The 22,323-nt window shown below is 45.6% G+C and overlaps 1 protein-coding gene across 2 annotated transcripts in view; it reads left to right on the top strand.

Annotated features, from left to right (window-relative positions):
• PITPNM2 (phosphatidylinositol transfer protein membrane associated 2) overlaps positions 1-21,807 on the top strand; it is a 221,909-nt gene extending 200,102 nt beyond the window's left edge. For both annotated transcript variants that reach the window (XM_084820036.1, XM_084820035.1), the window contains 10 exons: positions 1,117-1,281; positions 4,368-4,577; positions 8,222-8,370; positions 10,656-10,772; positions 12,011-12,127; positions 14,841-14,989; positions 16,252-16,401; positions 17,292-17,475; positions 19,438-19,566; positions 20,920-21,807. In XM_084820036.1, the coding sequence (XP_084676162.1) occupies positions 1,117-1,281; positions 4,368-4,577; positions 8,222-8,370; positions 10,656-10,772; positions 12,011-12,127; positions 14,841-14,989; positions 16,252-16,401; positions 17,292-17,475; positions 19,438-19,566; positions 20,920-21,264 (1,715 nt within the window). In that variant the 3' untranslated portion in view covers positions 21,265-21,807. The remainder of the gene's footprint in view (positions 1-1,116; positions 1,282-4,367; positions 4,578-8,221; positions 8,371-10,655; positions 10,773-12,010; positions 12,128-14,840; positions 14,990-16,251; positions 16,402-17,291; positions 17,476-19,437; positions 19,567-20,919) is intronic.
• Positions 21,808-22,323: the final 516 nt, after the last annotated feature.

The following is a 22,323-nucleotide window of genomic DNA, read 5'->3' as shown; positions in this document are numbered from 1 at the left end:
AATAAAATGGGGGAAATGGATCAGTCCCACTCTGGAAACAAGACCAGGTAACTCGGAATGCTGAAATGCAGGGAAAACATGGATGAGACGAATGTAGACAGTCTCCCTGCTTGCAACCCTGGGCTGGGAGGAGGCTTAGTGATTCCTGGGTGAGAGCCTTTGCAGACAGCAAAAGGCACACACGATGGGGAGAGGGGTTCCATCCACATATCCTGGCCAACACGGCCCCTGTGCTTTGCCAGCCTCATACATTCGGGGAGTCCTTCCCCGCAGCTGCCGAGGAACCCTGCTGCATTGCAAAGGACTCTGGGATACGTTCTAGGGTGTGCTGTCAGTTGACATGAAGGCAGTGTGAGCTAGGGGCTCTGATGTCAGTGGGGCAATGGATCCGCTTTGGGTTTCAGTCCGAACCAGTCAGAAGTTCACAACTTGGACAGCTCCTTTAGAGTTCTGACTGGTTCTGACTGAAACCCAGAGTGGATCACCGCCCCACTGACATCGGAGCCACCAGCTTCCACTGCATGACGGATGGCTTGATCCCATGGCCTTATTTCTGTTGGCCCATGTGAACTGAGAATATGCACCCAAAACTCCCTGCAGCTACACTTTGTAAGGGAAGATCGGTCGCACTGGTAAACAGTCTTCTGTGGATGCTTGTCCACCACCACTGATCTTCGCATTGGAGAACCCCTGCAAAGCTTCCGAGGAACCCCCAGAATTTCCTGGAACACCGTTTGGAAATTACTGCTCCGTACAAGCTTTGCATATCGGTGTGAACCCAGCTAAGGCTCACATAGGGAGGTTTGGTATTTCTGTTTGATTCCAAGGTGATCCTTTCGCTTTCATTGTTTAGGAAATGGCTACAGAGCTGTGGACCTTATTTGTTTTGGTGCTTGTGCTGGTGTTCGTTTATTTTTCTCTCATCCGACATCCGTTGAAACTCTTATTCCTCCCAATCTGCTTCAAAAGGTTTGATTTGGCATCCATATGGTGGTCTTCTGCCTTGCGTATGTGTGCGTGTGTCAGCTTGATTTGGTTTTTGGCATCCTGTGTGTTTCGCCATGCTCTGTCTCTGTTTGGTCTAACCTTCTTGATTTCCCTGTTTCGTCTCCGTAGCGGATGTTGTTCAGTCTCATGGTGGCGTCTTCGTGGAAAACGTGTCCCCTTCCGCTCCCATTTCAGCCCCCCAGTTCAGGGGCTTCCGGAGAGCTAGTGAGGCCAGCATTGCCAGCCAGGTCTCGGGAATGGCAGACAGTTACACGGCTTCCAACATAGCCAACAGTAAGTGTTCCTCCCCCCACCCCTCCCCCCAACCTCAGAATTGAGTCTTTCCCCATTAGTTCCCCCTGCCAACACTCCAGACAGCTTTGAAGGACAGACTGATGGGTTAGAACAAAGCAGTGGTCTACGGGAGATCTACCCTGACTGAAGCTTCCTCTTGTATCCAGTCAGTTCGTTTATTAGAGGTGCTTTGTGTAAAGTTTGCTGATTACACATAGCAAATCAACTGGGTGATAATTTGCTGGATCAGATTTAGAGCCTCTTTTAAATCACAGCGGTAACTCACCATTCAGGTATTAAACCTGTTGAATCAATAAATGACTTTTAGAAAGCCAGCAAAGAATCCCACCAGCTAATGCTAGATTTGAAACACCTGGTTGCTTTATTATTCTTTAGCTGGGAGATAAAAATTTTAACCTCCACTTTTGAGACCATTCTCAAATGTCATTGAGCCATTCAAGTAAATTTTCTGGAGTAGCTAATGTTTGATTAACCTCAGTGTTGAGGTCAAAAAATAGTGACTGATAGTGCCACGTCCATTCATCAAGGCCAATAACACTCACTGGAGCAGTGCAAGCCTGCTTCTTTGTGGTCATTTACTCTGTCGAAATTCATCATCCCCAGGTTGTTAACCTGAGAAAACAACTCCTGCCTAAAAGAACAAGCCGTCTCCTCGGGGTGGACAGGGTGGGGAGGAGGAGCAATGGCTAGCCCTTCTGGAAGTAATAGCCTTTAAAAGCTGGTTCCGCTTTAATACTTTACATTTGTCTGGTGCTTTCAAGTATCCAAAGTGCTTCTTGTGCATTACCTAGTGGTAATCTTTATAACAACCGTGTGAAGTAAAGCAGTATTATTCCCCATATTGCAGATGGGGGTGCGGGTGAGGTGGGGGTAAGTGGAGAAGTAAGACCAAGCCCATTGCTTCCTTCAACAATATTAAAATATAATGGGATGGTTCCAGAGTTCCCACCCCTATCACATTAAGATGTGTTACCTTGTAACCTTACCAGAAGTGATATAAAGTACAGGGTAGGGTTATATGATATTTCTTCCAGATGATAACCTTGCTTCCTATCTAGGAAGGAAGCTGCGTGGTGACAAAGGTGTGTCGTACATGAGTCATCCCTGAGCAGGAATGGGGAAATCCTGGGTGCCTCAAAATATCAGAATGTGGCTCCTAAGAATGTTTATGGTGTTCCACCCTTGCCTAAAACTTTGAAGATGGCTCTTAAAAAGTTGATTCTGGAGTATCTCTGTGATGGTCGAGGGATGAACGAATCCCTCAGTTTTGATTGCCCTCAGTTTCTCATTTTTCCAGTCTTAAGTTTGTTTCCTCCTGTTTGCGCATCAGTTTGCACATCTTTTCAAGTATGCAAGAAAAAATGCATGCATTTTCATGTGCAATTCTTCTAATATGTGCATTTAATGCACTTTGCCTAATATGTGCAATTTTTTGCAAGCAACTTTCCTTAATGCATTTTTGTACATTATTTTCACTAATGTATGCAGTTTTGTGCCTACTTTTCCCTAATGTTGGTATTTTTTAATTGGAAAACTGCATTGTAAAATTTGGGAAAGCATGACAACCAAAGGATAACTGAGTTTTGGTTCACATACTGGCTTGGGAAGTGCAAATTATCACGAACTAATTTCTGCCCCTTCCCTAACATGGTCCCAGGTTTGTTCCCAACATCTCCTGTTAAAAAGATCAGGGTATTAAAAGGCTGGGAAAGTCTGCTGCCTGAACACGCTGCCCATTGATGCAAACAGTACTAAATGGTCTCACAATAAAGGAGCTTCATAGGCCAGCCTTCCCCAACCTGGTGCCTCCAATTGTTTTGGACTTCAACTCCCATCAGACCCAGCCAGCATGTCCAGTGGTCAGGAATGCTAGGAATTGTAATCCAAAACATCTGGAGGACACCCAGTTGGGGAAGGATGTAATAGACTGACAAGGCGTGTATGAATCTTAAGAAGCGCAGCTGACTGGTTAGGGGAACAGTTTCTCCAGCACCCTGGTTTGAGTAATGATGAAGACGGTGGCACCCAGACCATTGCAGTGTCCTTCAGGAAATGGAACTCTCCATACATTTGGTTTTATCCCTTGTGTCATTTTCTGTCCCCAAGTTTGTTGACTTTGAAAACCGTCAGATCTGGCAACTATGATTTTGACTCTTCCACCCCTGAGGAAAGGCCGCTGAACTTTTCAAATTCATTTGAGTTCAGTTCATGTGATTATCACTGCTCCCAGCATGTTGCTGGGGTTCCATGCATATAATAGGGTCTCCCCTCCTTGCTACAGAGGAGTTGGGTGTCCTCCCTCTCCCCGTAGAAGGATGTTCCTGTGTGTTCTGTTGGGAAGAGATCTGCCACTGTAGCAATCCACAAGTCCTGAGTCTTGAGTACACACCTTCCTATGTAGGCATGAGGACCAGAAACTTGCTCTCCGGGATCTGAGCAAGCTAAAAGGAAGGAGGTATGTTGGGGGTAGCAGTCTGCAGTAACCTGGCAAGGAAGTGGAGATGGGCAGTCCAGGAACATCTCAGTCGGCTTCTGCTTGATGTGTTGCTCACACTGAAGAGCCAAGCTGCAGTCAGCAGCTATGAGGTGGGATCCTGTTGGCTGAGTCACCTGATCTCTTCTGAGCTGGAAATTGCAATACCACCCTTTGGCCACTGACAGTGGAGGTGCCGTAGTGCAGCAGAGCGCAGGCCCTTAGCTTCCTCTTGTGGAAGTCACAACAGTGGTGCAGGGGGGTACATCTGCGACATCCCTCTGCAAGAATCCGCAGTTCAAGACCCCCTTGGCGCTGTACCGAGCGGGTCTGTTTCTGTATTCCCCAGCTTGCCCGACTGTTCATTTGGTATCGTCTGCAAAAAGGTTCCAGACCTAAGAGGACAGGCCAAAGGGCATGCAAAAGACACTGTTGATTCTCAAGCAACCCAAGTATTTCTTTCGCAGTTCCGTTCCGTAGCCCCGATACATTACGTTCTGTTTTTGCATGGACTGTGTTCGTTTTAACGAGGATGTGTTTTATTTTCGTTTTGTTTTGTCTTTCTTTTTTTTTTTAATGTTGTTCCTTTTAGAAAACAAAAACCATCTCGACCGCTCCAGGGGGTTTAGCCTTCTAGCCCTGCTTGCCCTCCCACACAAATCCCCCACCCACCCCTCACCCAAAAGGCATGGGGCGTCTAAACCCGAAAGGCCCCAGAATCCTTTAGGAGGAAGGTTTGGGAGATGCTCCCATTGGGAAGTGGATTCCGTTCTTCAGGTCCCAGACCTCGACATCGATAAAGGTATTCTGGAGAGAGACAGGGGGATCAAGAAGCAGCACTCCCTCACTAACCTCTTCCGTCATCTCCAGAACCAACCCATCTACTTTCTTTGGGGCACTTCTCAGTCCTGGTGTGCGGTTTAACAAACACTGCTGTTTTCTCTCTGCTTTGAAGATTAACCTTCATGCCACTAACAGCCAGCTGTGGGTATAAAGTACACTCTGATTCATCTTAACATCTTGCATGTAACTGCCGTTTCTTTGAGGAATGGGGTTATCCTTGACTGCCCTGTTCGGAGAATCCCAAAATGACCTGCATGTCTTTGAACAGGAAGGAGAAAGTTGGAACGTCTACACTTATGAGATGACCTTTGACTTAGGAGCAGAAATAATTGTTAATGTGTTCTGAAAAGTCCAGCTATCTATGTACATCAGAAATCTGGGAACTCCAGCCAAAGGAACATAAGGCAGCCTTTTTACAGATTTTTGGAGTGTTTAGCATTTAGAGCCCAGCAAAATTTGGTCTTGTTCGGTATTTCATCAGTTTTGTTTCTGATAATATTCTCTGATGTGGACTTCTGCTGGAAGGGAGAGAAATATATATTTGAAAAATCCAGCATGTTGACTGGAGCTTCCTGTCAAAATGCCAGCTTGTGACCTGCATGCAGATGAATGAGCGTTCTCCTAACAGCCAATGCTTGACTTCCTTCTCCTGTGTCTTGCATTTAAATTGCAAATCAAGGAGTGTATAGAAGAGCTGGTGTGAGAAGGGTGCAGGGGGAGGGATTCCTTCCTCCACAAAATGCTTCCTGTCCTTTCTTTTGACACTCACATTTTTTTATGTTCCATCACTGATTTACATGTGCATAAATGTGTGTTTTAAAAATGAGATATCCAGAAATGGTAGGTATGCGAAGGTGGTTTCTCATGGAATATAACATATGGTAAGTGGCTGTTCAATCAGGCATCATTGGAACTTCCTGAAGACATTGGGACCATGGATTGTTTGATCTGGTGATCTTCCACATTGGTTTTGCTGAAGAGCATTTGGTGCCTAGGTGAGTAGGCACCAAATCACGTCTCCCTCTGTTCCAGAGGCCTTGCCAAAGACTCATCACAGGAAGCTTCCTCTGCAGCCTCTGAGGATCTCCCATTGTTTTCTCCTCGTTTACTGTGGGATTTATCTGTGCTACAGATCTACAGCATTCAGTTTCAAGACTTCCAGTTTAACTGTCTTTGCTTCTCCCAGGGCATCCTGGGAACTGCAGTTTATTGAAGGGGCTGAGAATTCTATGCTCCGAGTGAGATCTGCAACAAACTGTTGCAGTGAGTTCTGTTCCTGGTTCTGTGCCCCAACCATGTTCTCTTTCAGGATACTTCATTCTGTTTCCCCACCCCACAGGTAGCCACTGACCATGCTCAGCCCTCACTGGGCTGTTTTGGAGGTGGCGGGGAATGAAATATTATTTTGTACTTCTGCAAACCCTTAAGTCCCCCTGAGCACACCAATCTCCCCCCCCCACTCCATGTGGGTGGTCCTGTTTTGGCTACATGAAGATTAGCGCTCACCTCTGAACGTTGCTAATAGAGTGATTAATAGATCCGAGCCCCCTTCAAAGCACTAGAGTTTCCTGGGTTTCTTTGGAGAGAGGAAATTGCAGTCGAGCCTACCCATAGTGTAAACATTCCCCTGGAGCTTCTGTGGTCACAGAAGATTCTCTCGAGGTATTCCCCAACAAAGCTTCACTGTCTGATAAAGGGGAATTTATCCCGCAACCCCACAAAGCCAGCCGCAGCCATAGGTTATTTCTCAGTGAGAAGGGAAAATGAAGAGGGAAGGAGAACTCTTCATCACCACCGTCTTTAACTGATGGCCATTTCTTCTCTTACTTTCTCAAATATGGAGGTTAGCGCTAAACTAGAAATGCTGTGAGAGATCCACAAATAGGATCTCCCACAATTTTGAAAACAATTTATGGGCCGTGATGGTTTTATTCTTTGCTGCTGGTTTTATTCTGGGCTATTTTCATTTCTTGTTTAATGTTTGTATTTTATGTTTTTAATGTAGTGTACACTGCCCAGAGACCTTCAGTTACTGGGCAGTTTAAAAGTACAGTAAATTAATTAATTAAAAGCAGCCACAGGGACTCTAATCTAGACCACAACTGTAGCTCTGGGGTGGGGTGGGGGAATAACCCTCCCTCCCATGCCATTTTTTTCTTTGAAATCTCTTCCCTTCCTCCCCCCCCCCCTTTCACAAAAGCTATTTGTCCTATATGGCAACACATACAGGACAAATAAAAACTTAAGAATTTCAATTGGAGAAATGGTGCAGATGGAAAGGGTTCATCCCTGAGCTCTCCCCGCCCCCCAACCCCTGGCTGCTTTTAAATAAAAAACAATTGGGAGAACTTGTTCATAGAGCTTCCGTGTCATGTTGAGCTTGGCCCTTAGGCAGGACTCAGTGAACGAAGAAAAGTGTAAATGTGTGCACTGTCATGGTTGCACAGATCATGTAGCTGATAAATGCAGTGGGAACCCAGTCAAAGCATTTCTATATGAGACTTTTATTGCATGCTCATGACTGGTCACTCACAGAAGTTTATGGGTCCTTTACATGATGTCATCAACCTTCAGGGCATCTCCTGTGCTTTCTGACCCTTTATCCCAGTTTTTAAAAGATTGGGGATAATACAGTAATAAATGTTCATCCACTTTAGTGGCTGTGTGAAATTGCGCAGTTCCACTATAACACAGTGCCATCTAGTGGCTGTATAATGAAACGTGTGGAACTTGCAGACAAAGGGGGAAAAGCCCATGTCAGCCCATGTAAGGAGCCGATCTTAATCCTGCAAAGACTCTTGAAGCAGAAGCTCTGTTAAGCTACAGGATAAAAAGCCTGGTGTGGAGAACCCCTCAGTGTATCTGTGGAGAGAAAACAGTCATGTTACGAAATAACATGCCTTTTGTCTCACGGAATAGTCATGCTGGGGTGAAGAGGGGAGCCTGATGAGTTGGTGCTTATAAAGCATGTTCCACACTTTCACTTTCCAAGATGCACATGCATAGTTTCCTGCCTTCTCAGTATTGTTTTTAAAAGGCATACTGGTGACTGGGTTCATTGCAGTTCAGGTATACCAGGAGGACTTTGTAGACAGGCAGTAAAGGGTAATGAATACCCTTATCGTGGGTACAGAGACAACTACCCTGCCTCGGTACATCCTGAGGATGGACTTACACCCAATTAATATCTGTCCTGCATTGTTGTCTCTTGCTTGATATAATAAAGGATCAGCCCATCTTCCTCATGTTTTCTTTGATAGTTTCACAAGACATTACACCTGGTTTCAAATATAGAATCATTTAACAGTTACTCTTCTTCCTCTCTCCCCAAGAAGTCCTGGGAATTGTAGTTTGTTGGGGAAGTGGACTAGCAAACTCTAACGAGAGAATAATCCACAAACTACAATCCCCAGGAGTCTTTGGGAGAAGCCATAACAGTTAAACTGGTGTAAAGCGTTGACATGCCCACACAGAAAGTTGTCTGGTACTTTAGTTGGAAGAGCCATGGACTTTAGAACCTGAAACAAGGGTTTAATTGTTTGTTACGTTTTTCCTTAAAAAAGGCCAAATGTTGGGGTTTGTCTCCTTCTGTCTTGTTCTCAGTTGCTGCCAAATGGTGGGGAACCAAAAGGATAGACTATGCCCTCTACTGCCCTGATGCTCTGACCGCCTTCCCCACGGTAGCTTTACCACACCTCTTCCACGCAAGCTACTGGGAATCAACAGACGTCGTTTCCTTCCTGCTCAGACAGGTCAGTCCCACATGGCTTGAAACAAGCATAGTCCTGTGTTGGTGTTAAATCACAGCGGGATTTTGTGAGGCTGAGAAGATCTCATTTTCATGTCGCAAACTTTGCTTTTCATTTGTTGTTGTTCAGTCGTTCAGTCGTGTCCGACTCTTCGTGACTCCATGGACACCAGGCCTTCCTGTCCTCTGCTCTCTCCTGGAGTGTGCTCAAGTTCATTTGCTTTTCATTTACACAAACAGAAATGTCTGAAGCAACCTCCAAACAGCATGAATGACTATCTCTTTTAACAAATATGGCTTACAAGCACCCTTCTCAAAGCATTCCAATTTCATGACGGCAGTATGAGCACTAAAGTGTAAGTGAGTATAGCGGTGCTTCTGGTGACAGGATGTTACAGCTTCCTTGCCTACATAGTCCTCTCAATTTTCTATTAACCTCAGGGTTTCAGGATCCTAATGAAAATTATTGGACCCAAGTTTCTGCAAAAGCAAAAACTCTGAAATAGTCCAATTAAAATAAACTTTCTAAAACTGTGAAAAAATGCTGTTTTGCATTATTGACTCCAGTCCCAAAATGTTTGCTTGTTATTAAATTTGGTATTTTAAAGCTGTACACACTTAGGGTGCATTCCTATGCATGTTCAGACAGAAAAAAGCCCTACATCTTCCAACATTCCCCAGCCCTTTTAAGTGAAGGTTGGGGATATATACCAGAAGTGCACAACCTTTTCGACCACAAGGGCTGCATCAGGGGTGTGTGTGAGGGGGTGCATGCATATATACACACGCACACACATTCACATACAGCTCACACCACTTACACACGTACCACTCACTCACCCAACTCAAACTCCTGCCCAAGAGCATTTTAGAGGCCTGGTATCTGCATTAATCAAATACAACCAACACTCCCCCCCCAGAAACCTCAGTTCTCAAACTACACAGCCTTCCTGGCTCCTTGCCCTTTTCCTTCCTACAATCTTTTGCTGAAGGATTGTGACTTCCCACATTTGAACCTTTTTGAAAAAAGGAGGAGGAAAGGAAAAAAATGCTCTAGGAACAGGCTGTATGGTCCTATGAAGAAGGCAGGAACCTTCAAGCACTGTTCCCTAGGATGTTCTCGGGGTGTTTTAGATATGAGGCTTCTATGATAGGAACTATAGACCCCGTACCTAGAATGTTTTTCCATTTTGTACGGGAAGCAGCTACATAGGGCTGGTGGGGTGGCCTGGGGCTGCAATTTTTGCCTCCCTGATATAAACAAAGTATATATGTTTCTTTGAAAATGTCTTTTTAAGGTGAATAGGCCCGTTAAGGCATATGAGGAGGGAACAAGATTGAGAGAGCTGATCCAGCATTCAGTTTGCAAGAAACCTTAGGTGTGCAAGACAATTTGGGAAGCTGGTTTCACACTTTGGGTGAAGAACCCAAAGTGACCACAATTAATGATGTTTTATGTCTACCTTTGTCCCATGAAGGAAGGCATATTGTCTATTCTCTTGCAGAACTGTCGTATGCCAAAGGGAATTAGAGTCCAGCATTGGATGAGTGTTTAAAAATAACTGGTCCTTCACCTGGCCAAATATCGCCAGATGTGATAAATTGTAATGTTAATTTATGACAATATAATAACATCAAAGACACTATAAAGTGTTATTTATTGGCATCAGTAGTTTCTTTGGCACTTTTAATATGCAAATGGAAACTCTAGCCACAATCCAAGCTGGGTTTTTTTTTAACCCCTTCATCTGTGTCCACCCCGTCATCTCTTCAGGATCTCACTTGTGACTCTGTGTTAATTAATCCAAAATAACTGCTATCTCTCTTTAAAAAAAAATATGGGCAGGGGAAAAGTAGGAATACACCGAACCCTGTCTTTAAATCCCTGCAGATATACAGCCAGTATGGCTCAGTAACATGTCTAATCTTAAGAAAATAAGAACCATGCTGGATCAGACCATGGGTCCCTCTAGTCCAGCATTCTGTTCACGCCACAGCCAACCAGCTGCATGTGGGTAGTCCACAAGTAGGACATGAGGGCTGCAGCAGCCTCCTGTTCATGTTCCCCAGCAAGTGATATTCAGGGGCATGAGAGAACATATAGCAATCAAGACTAGTAGCCGTTGATAGATTTGGCCTCCATGAATTTGTCCAATCCCCTTTTAAAGCCATCCAGGTTGAAGGCCATCTCTACGAGCACTCCATTTCAAACAGGTGCTTTCCGAAGTAGCTGGAGATTCCATCTTGTGCTCTCTGTAGAAATCACTGACCAGGTTGTTCTTTCCTCAGGTAATAAGACATGAGAACTCCAGTATTCTAGAGCTGGATGGGAAAGAGGTCTCCATCTTTACGCCTTCCAAGCCCAGGGAGAAGTGGCTTCGCAAGAGGACCCATGTTAAGCTAAGGGTAAAGACAGTGTTTCTATTTTTAAAAAGATTTACTCCCTCAAATACCACCAAAACATTACAAAAACAATATTACACATCCAACATATAAAAATAGTTATTCGTAATGGCTTTGCTTTTATTTTAATTAATTTTTTTCATTTTACATCAGCACAAAGACATTACAAACATCAACATTATATTATAACCAGAACATAAAAATAGTTATTCACAATAGCTTTACCTTTGTTTTAATTAAATTTTTAATTTCACATCATCAAACAAAGACATTACAAAAATCAACGTTATACAACCAATGCATTACAAAAAAAAAGATGCACAACGGCTTTAACTTTTTTAAATGGTTATTTTAATTTCACTTCAAACAAAACAAAAGCATTGCAAAATCAAAATGAGAATGGGGCGTTTCCATGTCCCCATAAGGGGACAGTTGTTAGACACAGTAAATGGGTGTCCAGACCAAAATGTGGGCTATACTTGTGTCTGAGGTAAGAACAATCATTTGTATTAGGGGTAGGCACCCTGGTATGCTCCAGATCTTTTTGACTACAATTCCCATGATCCCTGACCATTGACCATGCTGGCTGGGGCTTATAGGAATTGTAGTCCAAAACCTCTGGAAAGCTCCAGGTTGCCTATCCATGCCAAATCCTCCTCAGTTTCTCCACCATTTTGGCTGCTGCTACCAGAACTACAATGCCTTCAGCCAGCATGTTTCTGAGAGACAGATTAAATAGTGATAATTGCTCCTTGCTGGTAACTTTTAAAGAAACACACATGCAGTGCTCTTCAGTGCTTCTTGCTTGTACTACCTCATGTATTGGAGGCAGTATGGCCCTGTATACCAGCTGCTGGAGAACATGAGGTGGACCAGGGTGCTGTTGCACTCACAGCCTGTCATGGGCCTCCCATTGGGGCGTCTGGTTGGCCACTGTGCAAAGAGAAAGCTGGACTAGGTGGGCCTTTGGCCTGATCCAGCAGGGCTCTTGCTCCTATTCATACAATGCAGTTTGAAGGACTTTGACATATGTGGAAAAGGAAGGCTCCGTTCATTAATATATAATCAAATAAAGATTCCACCCTTAAAGGCAGCCTAGAAATATTTTGAGGGGGAGGGCAGGGGGAGAGAGAGAGAATAATAAGAATACTATGCCGAGATGCATCTACAATTCCCTTTAGGCTGGTAGGTGATCATCCTGAGCTGCAGAACTGCCAAACTTGTTTTCCTTTCTTTTGCAGAATGTCACAGCCAACCACCGAATAAACGATACCATTGCCAATGAAGACGGTCTCCAGTTGTTAACAGGAAGGTTTATGTATGGCCCATTAGACATGGTCACACTCACAGGGGAAAAGGTATGATTTAGTACAGGGCTCATCTGATCCTGTTAAACAGAGGAGAAACTAAGTGTTCCATTATATATTTCTGCAGTGTTTTCCATGCCACAATATAAATCTGAAGTGTCACAATTGGCAACTATACATTCATTCATATTTCATTGTTTATAGCCAATGGCCATTACAATATAAAACACAATAAAACATATTAATAAAACATTGATCAATCAATCCAATAAAACACAAATAAAGCCTTGGAAATACAAATAAAAGGTTTTAAGCATATGTTTGAAAAACAAAACTCCCCTTAGCTTTTGTCACTGGGGAACAGAGCTACTTTGTAACTGACGAATTTGTCTATGTCCGCCAGCAGCCACCTGATCTTAAGATCATTGGATAGGCCTTCTAGAGAGGTCTGAAAAGGGAGAATGAACTTAACCCTAGGTGAATTATATAGAGGGCAGTATAAAATATAATGCACTACATCTTCAATTTGGCCTAATCCCCATATACAGAAACGATCTTTTGCTGGCTTTTTAGAAAATCTGCCAGCCAGATATTCAGTGGGCATCAGCTGAAATCTGAGCGGAGTAAAAGCTTGCCTTATAGGGAAGAAGGTTAATTCCCACAGATAAGGGGAATAATTGCAACTAATATCTGGGCCAACTGAAATTGAAATGTGGTCTGTGCTAAATGCTGGTTTAAAATGAATTGGCTGATCAACATTACTGGAGTTAATCAGCAGCCTGAAACCAGATGTAATGCAGGAAACCGCTATTTTTCATACCAACGGTAGTTCCTAGAAATGGAGCTATTTAATTCACAGGAACTGGTGAACCTCATGAATAGAATATCGCAAGTTGTTGATTGCCATTTTTGCTAAAGAGAAACTTAACATTAACATGCTCCTAGTGGTTCCACATGGACCTATGGCCCGACTGGAGTCCACCAGGAGAAGAGCCTTCTGTGTGGTGGCCCCCTTTCTTTGGAACTCCCTGCCCTTGGAGGTCAAGCAGGCACCAACACTGTGTTGTTTCCAGCGCCTCCAGAAAACAGCACTGTTCAAGGTGGCTTTCCGTAACTGACCAGCCATGGTTTCTCTTGGCATTCTGGGTTTTTTTTTTTTTAAGTATAATTTTAATATGGTGTTTTAATCTTTTTATTCTTTTATTGTTTTATCTTTTGTGTTCACCACTCCAAAATCTGTTTTAGATATGGAGCGGTATACAAATATTGTAAATAAATAAACAAACATTTAGGCGTTCCTCTTAAGCATCTGGTCTCTCCTGCACTAGGCAACAGCAATGTGGTGGTATTTCTAGGAACAAGAAAATTTTATTTATGCGGGTTATTGTTGCAATCCCTTTCTTTCTCTCTAGTTCCCGTGCTTACTCAGGCCAGAATCCAGCATCCCAATCCTCTTTCTATTAGGAGTGTGAAACACTGATTAGGAATGTCCTTGTTATTTGGCAAGATTAACACTGTTTCTGCATCGTATTCGACAGGAATGACAGCATGTGCATTTTTGTTTATCTTGTTCATCTATATCCCTCCTTTCTGCCAGTGGTCGAATGATTCGCGTAGCTGATATTGGGAGGAAGAGGAGGAGGAGGAGTACCAGAGGAGGGTGTAGTATGTAGAGGAGGGTGGAGGAAGATATAGAGGAGGAGGAAGGTAGACTATGTAGCACCATCAGTGTAATCTCCAGAGTATCCTAAGCAAAAGGTACATGTCCTTGCCCCAAGGAGCTTACAATCCAATTGTATATAGCTGCAAAGTCATGTATAGCATGTAAGTAGAAGTCTCCAACGCAGCCAACTAAAGTCTCTAAAGCAGCCAACTTTTCAGAGACTATGACTATGTATAAACTTACTCATCAAATGCAGCAAGCAAGGAATCCTAACTTTAAGAAAGATATTACGGCACCATGGTTTCCATTTATTTCCTGTATTGAAGCTCTTCAAAATTTTGATCAAATTCCAACCAAATACAATTGCTTATGTTTTTTTCTGACTAATACACATGCACTAAATAACACACACTTGCACGTGCTCCTTTTACTGTAGATGTTCCACAAGCATATTGGTTATAGACTAATAATTCTAATTCGTGAATTCTTTTGTGCCTTTAGCGATATTATTATTATGTATATTTTTCTTTGTATTGCCTTTATATTGTTACCCTTATTTTGAAGTAAATGTCATGATAAATGTCAAAAATAAGGGAGAAATAAGAATATGGCTTACACTAAATCAGACAATTGGTTCATTAGCTCTTCACAGTCTACTGTGACTGATTCTCTGAGACAGCCTTTCCCTACCTGGTGCCCTCCAGATGCATTAACTACAGCTCTCATCATCCCCTGCCAGCACTGCTAGTGGTTGTCTCATGGGAGTTATAGTCCGACATGCCTGGAGGGTGCCAGACTGGGGGAGGCTGTTCTAAGATCTCAGGCATTGGAAGCCTTTCCTAGCCATACTGTGTGAGATTTTTAAACTGGAGGTGCCAGGGACTGAACTTGGGGATTTCTGTGTGCAAAGCACATGATCTATCAAGTGAGTTATGGGCCCTTCTCCAGACAGCAAAGAAGATGATCAAAAGAGTGACGAAGGATGAACACCTTAAGACCTTGAAATCAGAAGAGGTGTGGCTTGCTACACTGTTAATTGCTACCCCCATTGGTGACTCCATTCAAGTCCGGTTTCTTCCCTAAACTTGCTTTGTGCCACAGGTGGACATTCATATAATGACACAGCCCCCATCAGGAGAATGGGTTTACTTTGACACAGAGGTCACCAACAGTAGTGGTAGAATTTCCTACGTTGTCCCTGAGAGGAGGCGGTTGGGGATTGGCGTGTATCCTGTCAAAATGGTGGTCAGGTAAGTTTCACTGCAAGACGTTGTGATTGGTGCAGCCCTCGGGAATAGCCTGAGATGGAGCTACAGTTGTTGAGGGCAAAAAACTGGACACAGGAAGTGTCAATCAACACAACACCCAAAAATGTAAGTCTGGTATGAAAAGCATCGACAGGGCTAAATTAAATGAGATCCAACGTCTCTCTAAATGTTTATTTTAAAAAATGAAACAAAAGCAAGAACACAGCTCCATGAGGATCCGATTTGGATCGGCACTGCAGCACTGAGGGAAAGCTAGCTAACTTTTTTTCCCTATCCCCCTGCACTGTTTTCCTGATGAAAATGGCCACCCCCTCACCAGCTGCTGTTTGCCCAGTTATGGAAAATGTATGGGTACATTAGAGTAAATGTGTCACCATTTGGCAATATAAATTACAGCTGCGGAAGACTCCATCTGGATCAGGACCTAGCGAGGGGAGAAAGGTTAAAGCACCCTATGCTAGGGTCCTGATCAGGGGCCCTGTGCTAACTCTAGAGTAAAAAAGAAAGGCTGTGAAAACCACCAAATTATCCTCAGTCATGGGAAAGGTGGCAATGCCGGGGGGGTGGGGGGGAGTGTTGCCCTCTGGGGAATCCCAGAAGGCCAGATTGGAACCCCAGGGTGGCCAAATTTGGCCAGCAGGCCTGAGGTTCAACTCCGCTGCATAGGGTCTGTGGCTCCCAATTGTTTACCAAGAGCAACAACAAAAAACCTTTGTCCCCTTAAAAACAGGCTGCTGAAAAGAAGAAGGTGGGGGGGGGGCGTAATCAGGAGTGGATTTTTGAGTAAAAAAGGACTGTGAGCTCAGTTCTGATCCTGTAAACAATTCTTGGTCTGGGCCACGTGCTTTAATTCCACTAGGAATGTGTCTGCCCTGAGCCACTATTTTGCACCTGACTCCGACTGGAGAACCTGGAGGTCCTTGTAAAAAAAACAAAGCAGATCCCAGAGACCTGAAGTCTGTCCACCGCTGCTGTACTGGATGGACCTTCTGGACTGATTTGGCAGTGTCCGTCTCGTGTTCTGTTATCAGTAGCTAAAACAGAATCACCCCTTGTGTTGGAACAGGGAGTGAATTCTTTAAGCCTCATCTAATTGCTGTTATCGAAGGAATTTTGCTATCCAAGGAATTTGCATCCCATCCTTCCCCTCTGAGATGCAAGTGCCCAAAACCGCTAACAAAACCAAGTTGTCTCCCTTATCAGCCTCCAGCAAACCCAGTATCTCCTTTATCCTTTCCCTTTAGGGGTGACCACACGTATGCTGACAGCTACATCACTGTTTTGCCCAGGGGGACGGAGTTTGTGGTCTTCAGCATTGATGGCTCCTTCGCAGCCAGCGTCTCGATCATGGGCAGCGACCCCAAAGTCAGAGCTGGCGCAGTCGATGTAGTACGGTACGAGGGCTTTGGAAATGTTTTGTGTCTGCCATTGTGCTGGAGAGTGCCACACTTTAGGTGTGGTTAGAGGGAAGGCCCCCTTCACGGATCACTGCCTTGTTGTGGCGAAGGGGCTTGCGTAACTCAGTGAAGCCATAAGCTATGCCGTGCAGGGCCACCCAAGACGGACAGGTCATGGCGGAGAGTTCTGACAAAATGTGGTCCACTGGAGAAGGAAATGGCAACCCACTCCAGTATTCTTGCCAAGAAAACCCCATGGAACGTATCACAAGGCTAATGAACTTGAGCACGCTCCGGGAGAGAGCGGAGGACAGGAAGGCCTGGTGTGCTATGGTCCATGGGGTCACGAAGAGTCAGACACGACTGAACAACTGAACAACAACACAGTGAAGGCCCTTTCTCTTGGCCCCCTCCGCCATAGTTGGGACATATGTGGGGCTGATTACAGGCTCCTGTTCAGTCTTTGACATGGCAATTTCTCAAAGACTTGTTAGGAACGATAGATCTGTTGAAACAGAGAGACATGCTTTGGCAGGCTGCTGCTCCAACTGAAAAGGCAGAGTGATGTGCTGTCTTCATTTTCTCTTTCATATATTACTTCATTATTATTACCTTTTTTATTTCTATATTTATATCCTGTCTTTTTTCTTCTTGCAAGGAGCCCAAGGTGGCTTACATGGTCCTCCTCCGTCTTATCCTCACAACAACCCTGTGAGGTAGGTTAGGCTGAGAGTCAGTGACTGGCCCAAATTCACCCAATCAGTTTCATGGCGGAGCAGGAATTAGAACCCGGATCTCCCAAGCCCTAGTCCAACACTCTAACCGCTATGCCACCCTGGCTCTCATATCCTTTTTTTTGGTCCTTTTCCTTCTCTTTCCCTTCTCAGGCACTGGCAAGACCTTGGCTACCTCATTATCTACGTCACAGGCCGACCCGACATGCAGAAGCAACGGGTGGTGGCCTGGCTAGCACAGCACAACTTCCCCCACGGGATCGTCTCATTCTGCGATGGGCTGGTTCATGACCCACTGCGGCACAAAGCCAACTTCCTGAAGTCCCTCATCACAGACGTAAGTGGGGGGCGGGGGGGCAGCACGGCCAGAGTTCAGACAGAAACAGCCCGAGGGCTCTCCCAGCATGTGTAGGTAAAGCTGCTCAGAAGCACAGGACCTATTTGCATCCAACTCAGGATGGCGCTGGAGTCCCTCGTGGCTGCTTCACGTGTCTGTGTTTGGGGATCATCCTGAGGCTGAAGTTCCATGTCTGCCTTGGGGTGGAGGGGAGAAAAGTGGTATTACATCAGAAGAGCCCTGATGCTGGATCAGACCAAGGCTCCATTTACTCCAGCATTCTGTTCACACGGTGGCCAACCAGCTGCCCACAGAAAACCCACAAGCAGGATTTGAGTCTGACAGCACCCTCCCACCCATGTTCCCCAGCAACGGGTGTACATAGGCTCACTGCCTCTGATACTGGAGGTAGCATATAGCCATCAGGACTAGTAGCCTTTGATAGCCATCTCCTCCAGGAAGAGTATTCCCAGGCATTTGATGGCATATGATGGGCTGTTTCATGCATCAGTCAAATTGTTTATGGTTGCTACTGATATTTTAGTTCTACCTTTAAGGGAAGCCTAGAAATAATTTTAGACAGATAGATTTTATGTAGTGGTTGTATTTTAATGAATAATTGTTATAGCTGTTTTAAATTTTGTATGCTTTAATTCTATTGTAAGTTACCGTGAGCCTTTTTTTTTTAGAAAGATGTCTAATATGTTCAACAACAACAACAACAATAATAATAGTAATAATAATAGTGATTGGATAACAATGGCTTGTGGGCCACTTGGTCTTTCTACCACGTTGCCTCCATTGCACATAATTATTACTCAGAAATCATATAATAGTGATTACGTAGCACATCGGTGGTGTAATTAAACATACAGCAGAAGTTCAGAGGTACAGGACATTATTTTGGAGGGGAGGAGAGGGGGCTTGCAACAATGTCACGGGCACTGGCTCATAGGTACTCTTTACTGTTGGCTTTTCCCTTTCAAGCTGAACCAACTCTCAACACCCATTTTTCCAAGTATGTTCCAAGTGAACAACTGCAAATCCTTCAAAGGTGCTCGACATCTAAGGCCCTCCTCCAGGTTCCTCCTCTGGGAGAGGCTCAGAGGGTGGCGACAAGGGAGAGGGCCTTCTTGGTGATGGCCCCCCCAATTATGGAATGATCTCTCTGATGAGGCCACCTGGCACCAACATTGTTATCTTTTTGGCACCACGTTAAAACTGCCCTCTCATGCCTTTGGCAGCATATAATGACTTTTTAATCAGGTCTTGGATCGTCTTTGGTTCGTTGTTTAAAGAATTGTTTTTAGATATATGTTGTTTGTGTGTGTGTGCGGTCTGTGTATATGTTTTTATGTAAATGATTTTGCAGTTTGTATAAAGTATTTTTAATGGTTTTTAATCTTTGTGATTCACCCAAAGAGCTTCTGCTATGAGGCAGTATAGACAAATAATTGAATGAGTGAATGAACATGCCTGCAGCCGCTGCTGACGCCTCCCCCTTCCCATGTCTGAAGACAAGGCAGACTTACCTTGGGGTGAGTGGAGGAGGAGGCCGAGGTGGCACTCCCAGTATTCCTTTCCTGCTGGGAAGCCTGGGACTGGAACTCCAAGTTGCGTCCTTCCCAGTGGGAAAGCACTGAAGCCTCGGTACCACTACCTTCCTCCTCCCCTGGAGTAAGTTGCTGGGTAATCCTGGAGCAGGAGGAAGAGGCAGCTTGCAGGATCAGGGCGAAGGCTGACCCTGCTTGTGGGCATTTGAGGAAGGCCGTTCATCCTTACGAGCACTTCTCCACGAACGCCCGTGACGTCCCTTATGTTAACGTTCCAGCTCCTGCCCAAAGCACACTACCAGGTGTACCACGGTGCCACACCCTTGTGCCAAAACCAAGGGCATGGCGCAGTGTCGGTTTTTATTCTGGCAGGCATCCATTTGCCTTTTTCCCCCCTCCTCCCCTGTAGCTCAACATGAAGATCCACGCGGCCTACGGATCTACTAAGGATGTCTCGGTCTACACCTCCATCAACCTGCCACCCCCACAGATCTACATTGTTGGGCGGCCAACCAAAAAGTTACAGAACCATTGTCAGGTAATGGTGCAAGCCTCAGAGTGCAGATTCGTTTGCAAGGTGAGAGGTGGATCCCTCATGAAGTTGTGGCTGAAGGTGTCATCTGTCCAAGCCCTGCTGCTGTGTAGCTTCTGTTGCAGTGGGGCTCGCAAGCCCCACTAAAGCCACTCCACTGAGATGTGTAGGGTAGCCCGGAAGGGCGGGCAAGTAGCCCAGTAGGCCTGGAACAAGATGTGAAGCACGGGGTGCACGAGAAGCAGCACACTCACCAAGGCCGTGCCTCATGAGCATCTTTCAGAAATAAGGCGAGTCTTCCACATAGTGAGGCTTATGTTTTTACCATCAAGCTTTGCAATATGCCTTGAGCTGCTCTTTTTTTGATAACCCAAGTTCGAGCGATGGGGCAGGCCAGGCACCAGATACATATGTTTTGCACAGTGTGTCAAGAAATGCATAACGGCCATTTCAGCAATAGCATCAGTATGATTAGTAAAGATGGCTGCTAACCTAGGTCGATGCTGGATGGATACAGAGGGCTGCCTGCCAAGCAGTAACCTAACACCACGTGTATGCAAAGAAGCCAGTTGTCTGTATTGTTCTGCTGAGTGGTGAGAAGCTGCCCTGTTACTTCCCCAGATTTCTGAACAGGTGTGGGAGTGAGGTAAAATTCTCCTTGATACTTGGCAGGTAGATACAGACAACTGGCTTACGAAGGGGTCATGTTACAAGGCCACACCTGTCCTGCTTCATCAGGTAGAACTGCACTGTGTACCCACAAATTTACTTTTCAGGCCTGGAATTCTGTGATGAATTCCCTCTTCGTAATTTTGGGGTCTACACTGTGCTACCTGTGGGCACTGAGTACACACCTCCTTTGGTGCTCACCAGTCTGTCTTTCTCAGGATGCTTTAAGTTAACTGAGAGACTGGCATGCTGCGAAGTGAAGGACTCCCCCTGGAACCCTCTTTATTTGGGTTCAAGAGTGGTTTTGTGTTTTAGAGCTCAGAACCCACCTCTGCCTTGTACTTAAGTTCTTGGACAAGTTACTTTTCTTTTAGCCTCACCAGTTTGCCTTCTGGGAAATGAATGTTTTGTGACTGGCCATGCCCACCATGGCAGCCATTTTATGAATGGGCAGGCCCCTCCCCCTGCCATGGCAGCTATTTCATGAGATCCCCTGCGACACTTTCCCGGAATGCCAAATGTGCCCACTGGCCCAAAAAGGCTGGAGACCCCTGCATGATCAGTCATCTGCATTCACCTCCATTGATATCTGAAATGGCAGCTGCGAAGTCACATTCAGCCACGGAAGCAGAGTGAAGCTTTAAACAGTGAACGCTTCACAAAAATAAGCCAGCTTTTTTAAATTTGCAGTTCATCACGGAGGGATACGCAGCCCACCTGGCCCAGCTGGAGTACACCCACCGCTCCCGGCCTGCCAAGAACACCACCCGGATGGCCCTTCGGAAAGGCAGCTTCGGCCTCCCCGGCCAGACGGAATTCCTGCGCAAGCGGAACCACCTGCTGCGCACCATCTCCTCTCAGCCCACGGCGGCCGGTGGGAGCGCCAGCCACAGGCCAGAGCGGACACAGAGCCAGTCGGAAAGCGACCGGGAGAGGGACAAGGAGCGCAGCCAGAGGAGCATGAGCCTTGCTACGGGGTGCTGGGGGCGGAGTGCAGCCTCCAAACTCGAACCGGGGGCCTTGGGGCAAAAGTAGAGCTGGCCAAGTTGCAACAGCGGGCAGCTCGGATGCCTGTGGCGGAAGCAGGAGCAGTGACGGAACCGAGGAGGCCTGCCGTGTGGGACAAAGGGGCAAATATGGTGCTACTCAATGCCAGCGAAGCGGCAATCCCTTTGCCGGGGGCGACTGAGGGGTTTTCCTTCCACGCAAGTCATGCAGGCCTTAAAGGCAGGGGTGCTGGGTTTGCGGAGCACCACCCGAAGGGAACAAGGAAGCCGCCTTGCCAAGCAAAGAGCCGCCGGGAGAGGCGAGACAAGAGGATCAGCACCCTCGGGGTGCAGCTCTTTCCTGCCCACCCCCGTCTCTTATCCAGGTTTAGCGATTGTAAATACGTGCCTCCTCAGCTTCTTAGCCATCAGTCAAAGATGCAACTGGGGGGTGGGTGGGGGGACCACGGTGCCATGTGAGGGCAGAATTGGAGGAGTGGGGGAGCGCTCATGTGGATTTGTTCGGTTATCTGGATGGAGAAATGCTGCTGGATGACGCCACTTTACAGCAAAAATAAATTGCTCCATTTGTGGAATCTGGAGACTCTGGTTGGTGATGTGGAGAACTCGAGACAGGCCAGGGAGCGTAGAAGAGATTCCTCTTCGAGTGCAGAGCAGTCATGTCGGCAAATCCTTCGCGATGGCTAATTCAAAGCTGTTGGTGTTGTAAGCATGGAATTGGATGAGCAATTTATTTGGATTAGTTGCCGTTTTTTCTTTTCTTTTTTTTAAAAAAGAAAAGCAAGTTTTTGGAAGCTGGTGGATTGCACTAATTCAGAAACAGAACACGAGCAATTTGAGCTGATGTTGAACTCTGCCCTTCAATGAGCTGGGGGTGGGGAGAGGATTTGGGTAATTTTCCAGATATTACTAATCTACAGAAGCCTTTTGGAAAGTACCCACAGTACAGTTCAAAGCACCAGGAAACATAGAGTGCTACATTTGCTCAGCCTAAAGAAAAACCTAACTAACTCCAAATTCTTCCCCCATGCCCCCAACCATTTTGTTTCTGCCTCTTGTCCCTTAGAAAAGAATTGTTCCTTTTTTC

The sequence above is a fragment of the Heloderma suspectum genome, chromosome 13 (genome assembly GCF_057233095.1).
Source record: "Heloderma suspectum isolate Gila_16-S chromosome 13, 16-S_ref, whole genome shotgun sequence".
Taxonomy (NCBI): domain Eukaryota; kingdom Metazoa; phylum Chordata; class Lepidosauria; order Squamata; family Helodermatidae; genus Heloderma; species Heloderma suspectum.
The sequence above is the reverse complement of the archived record's forward strand: the minus strand, read 5'-3'. Positions and strand labels throughout refer to the sequence as shown.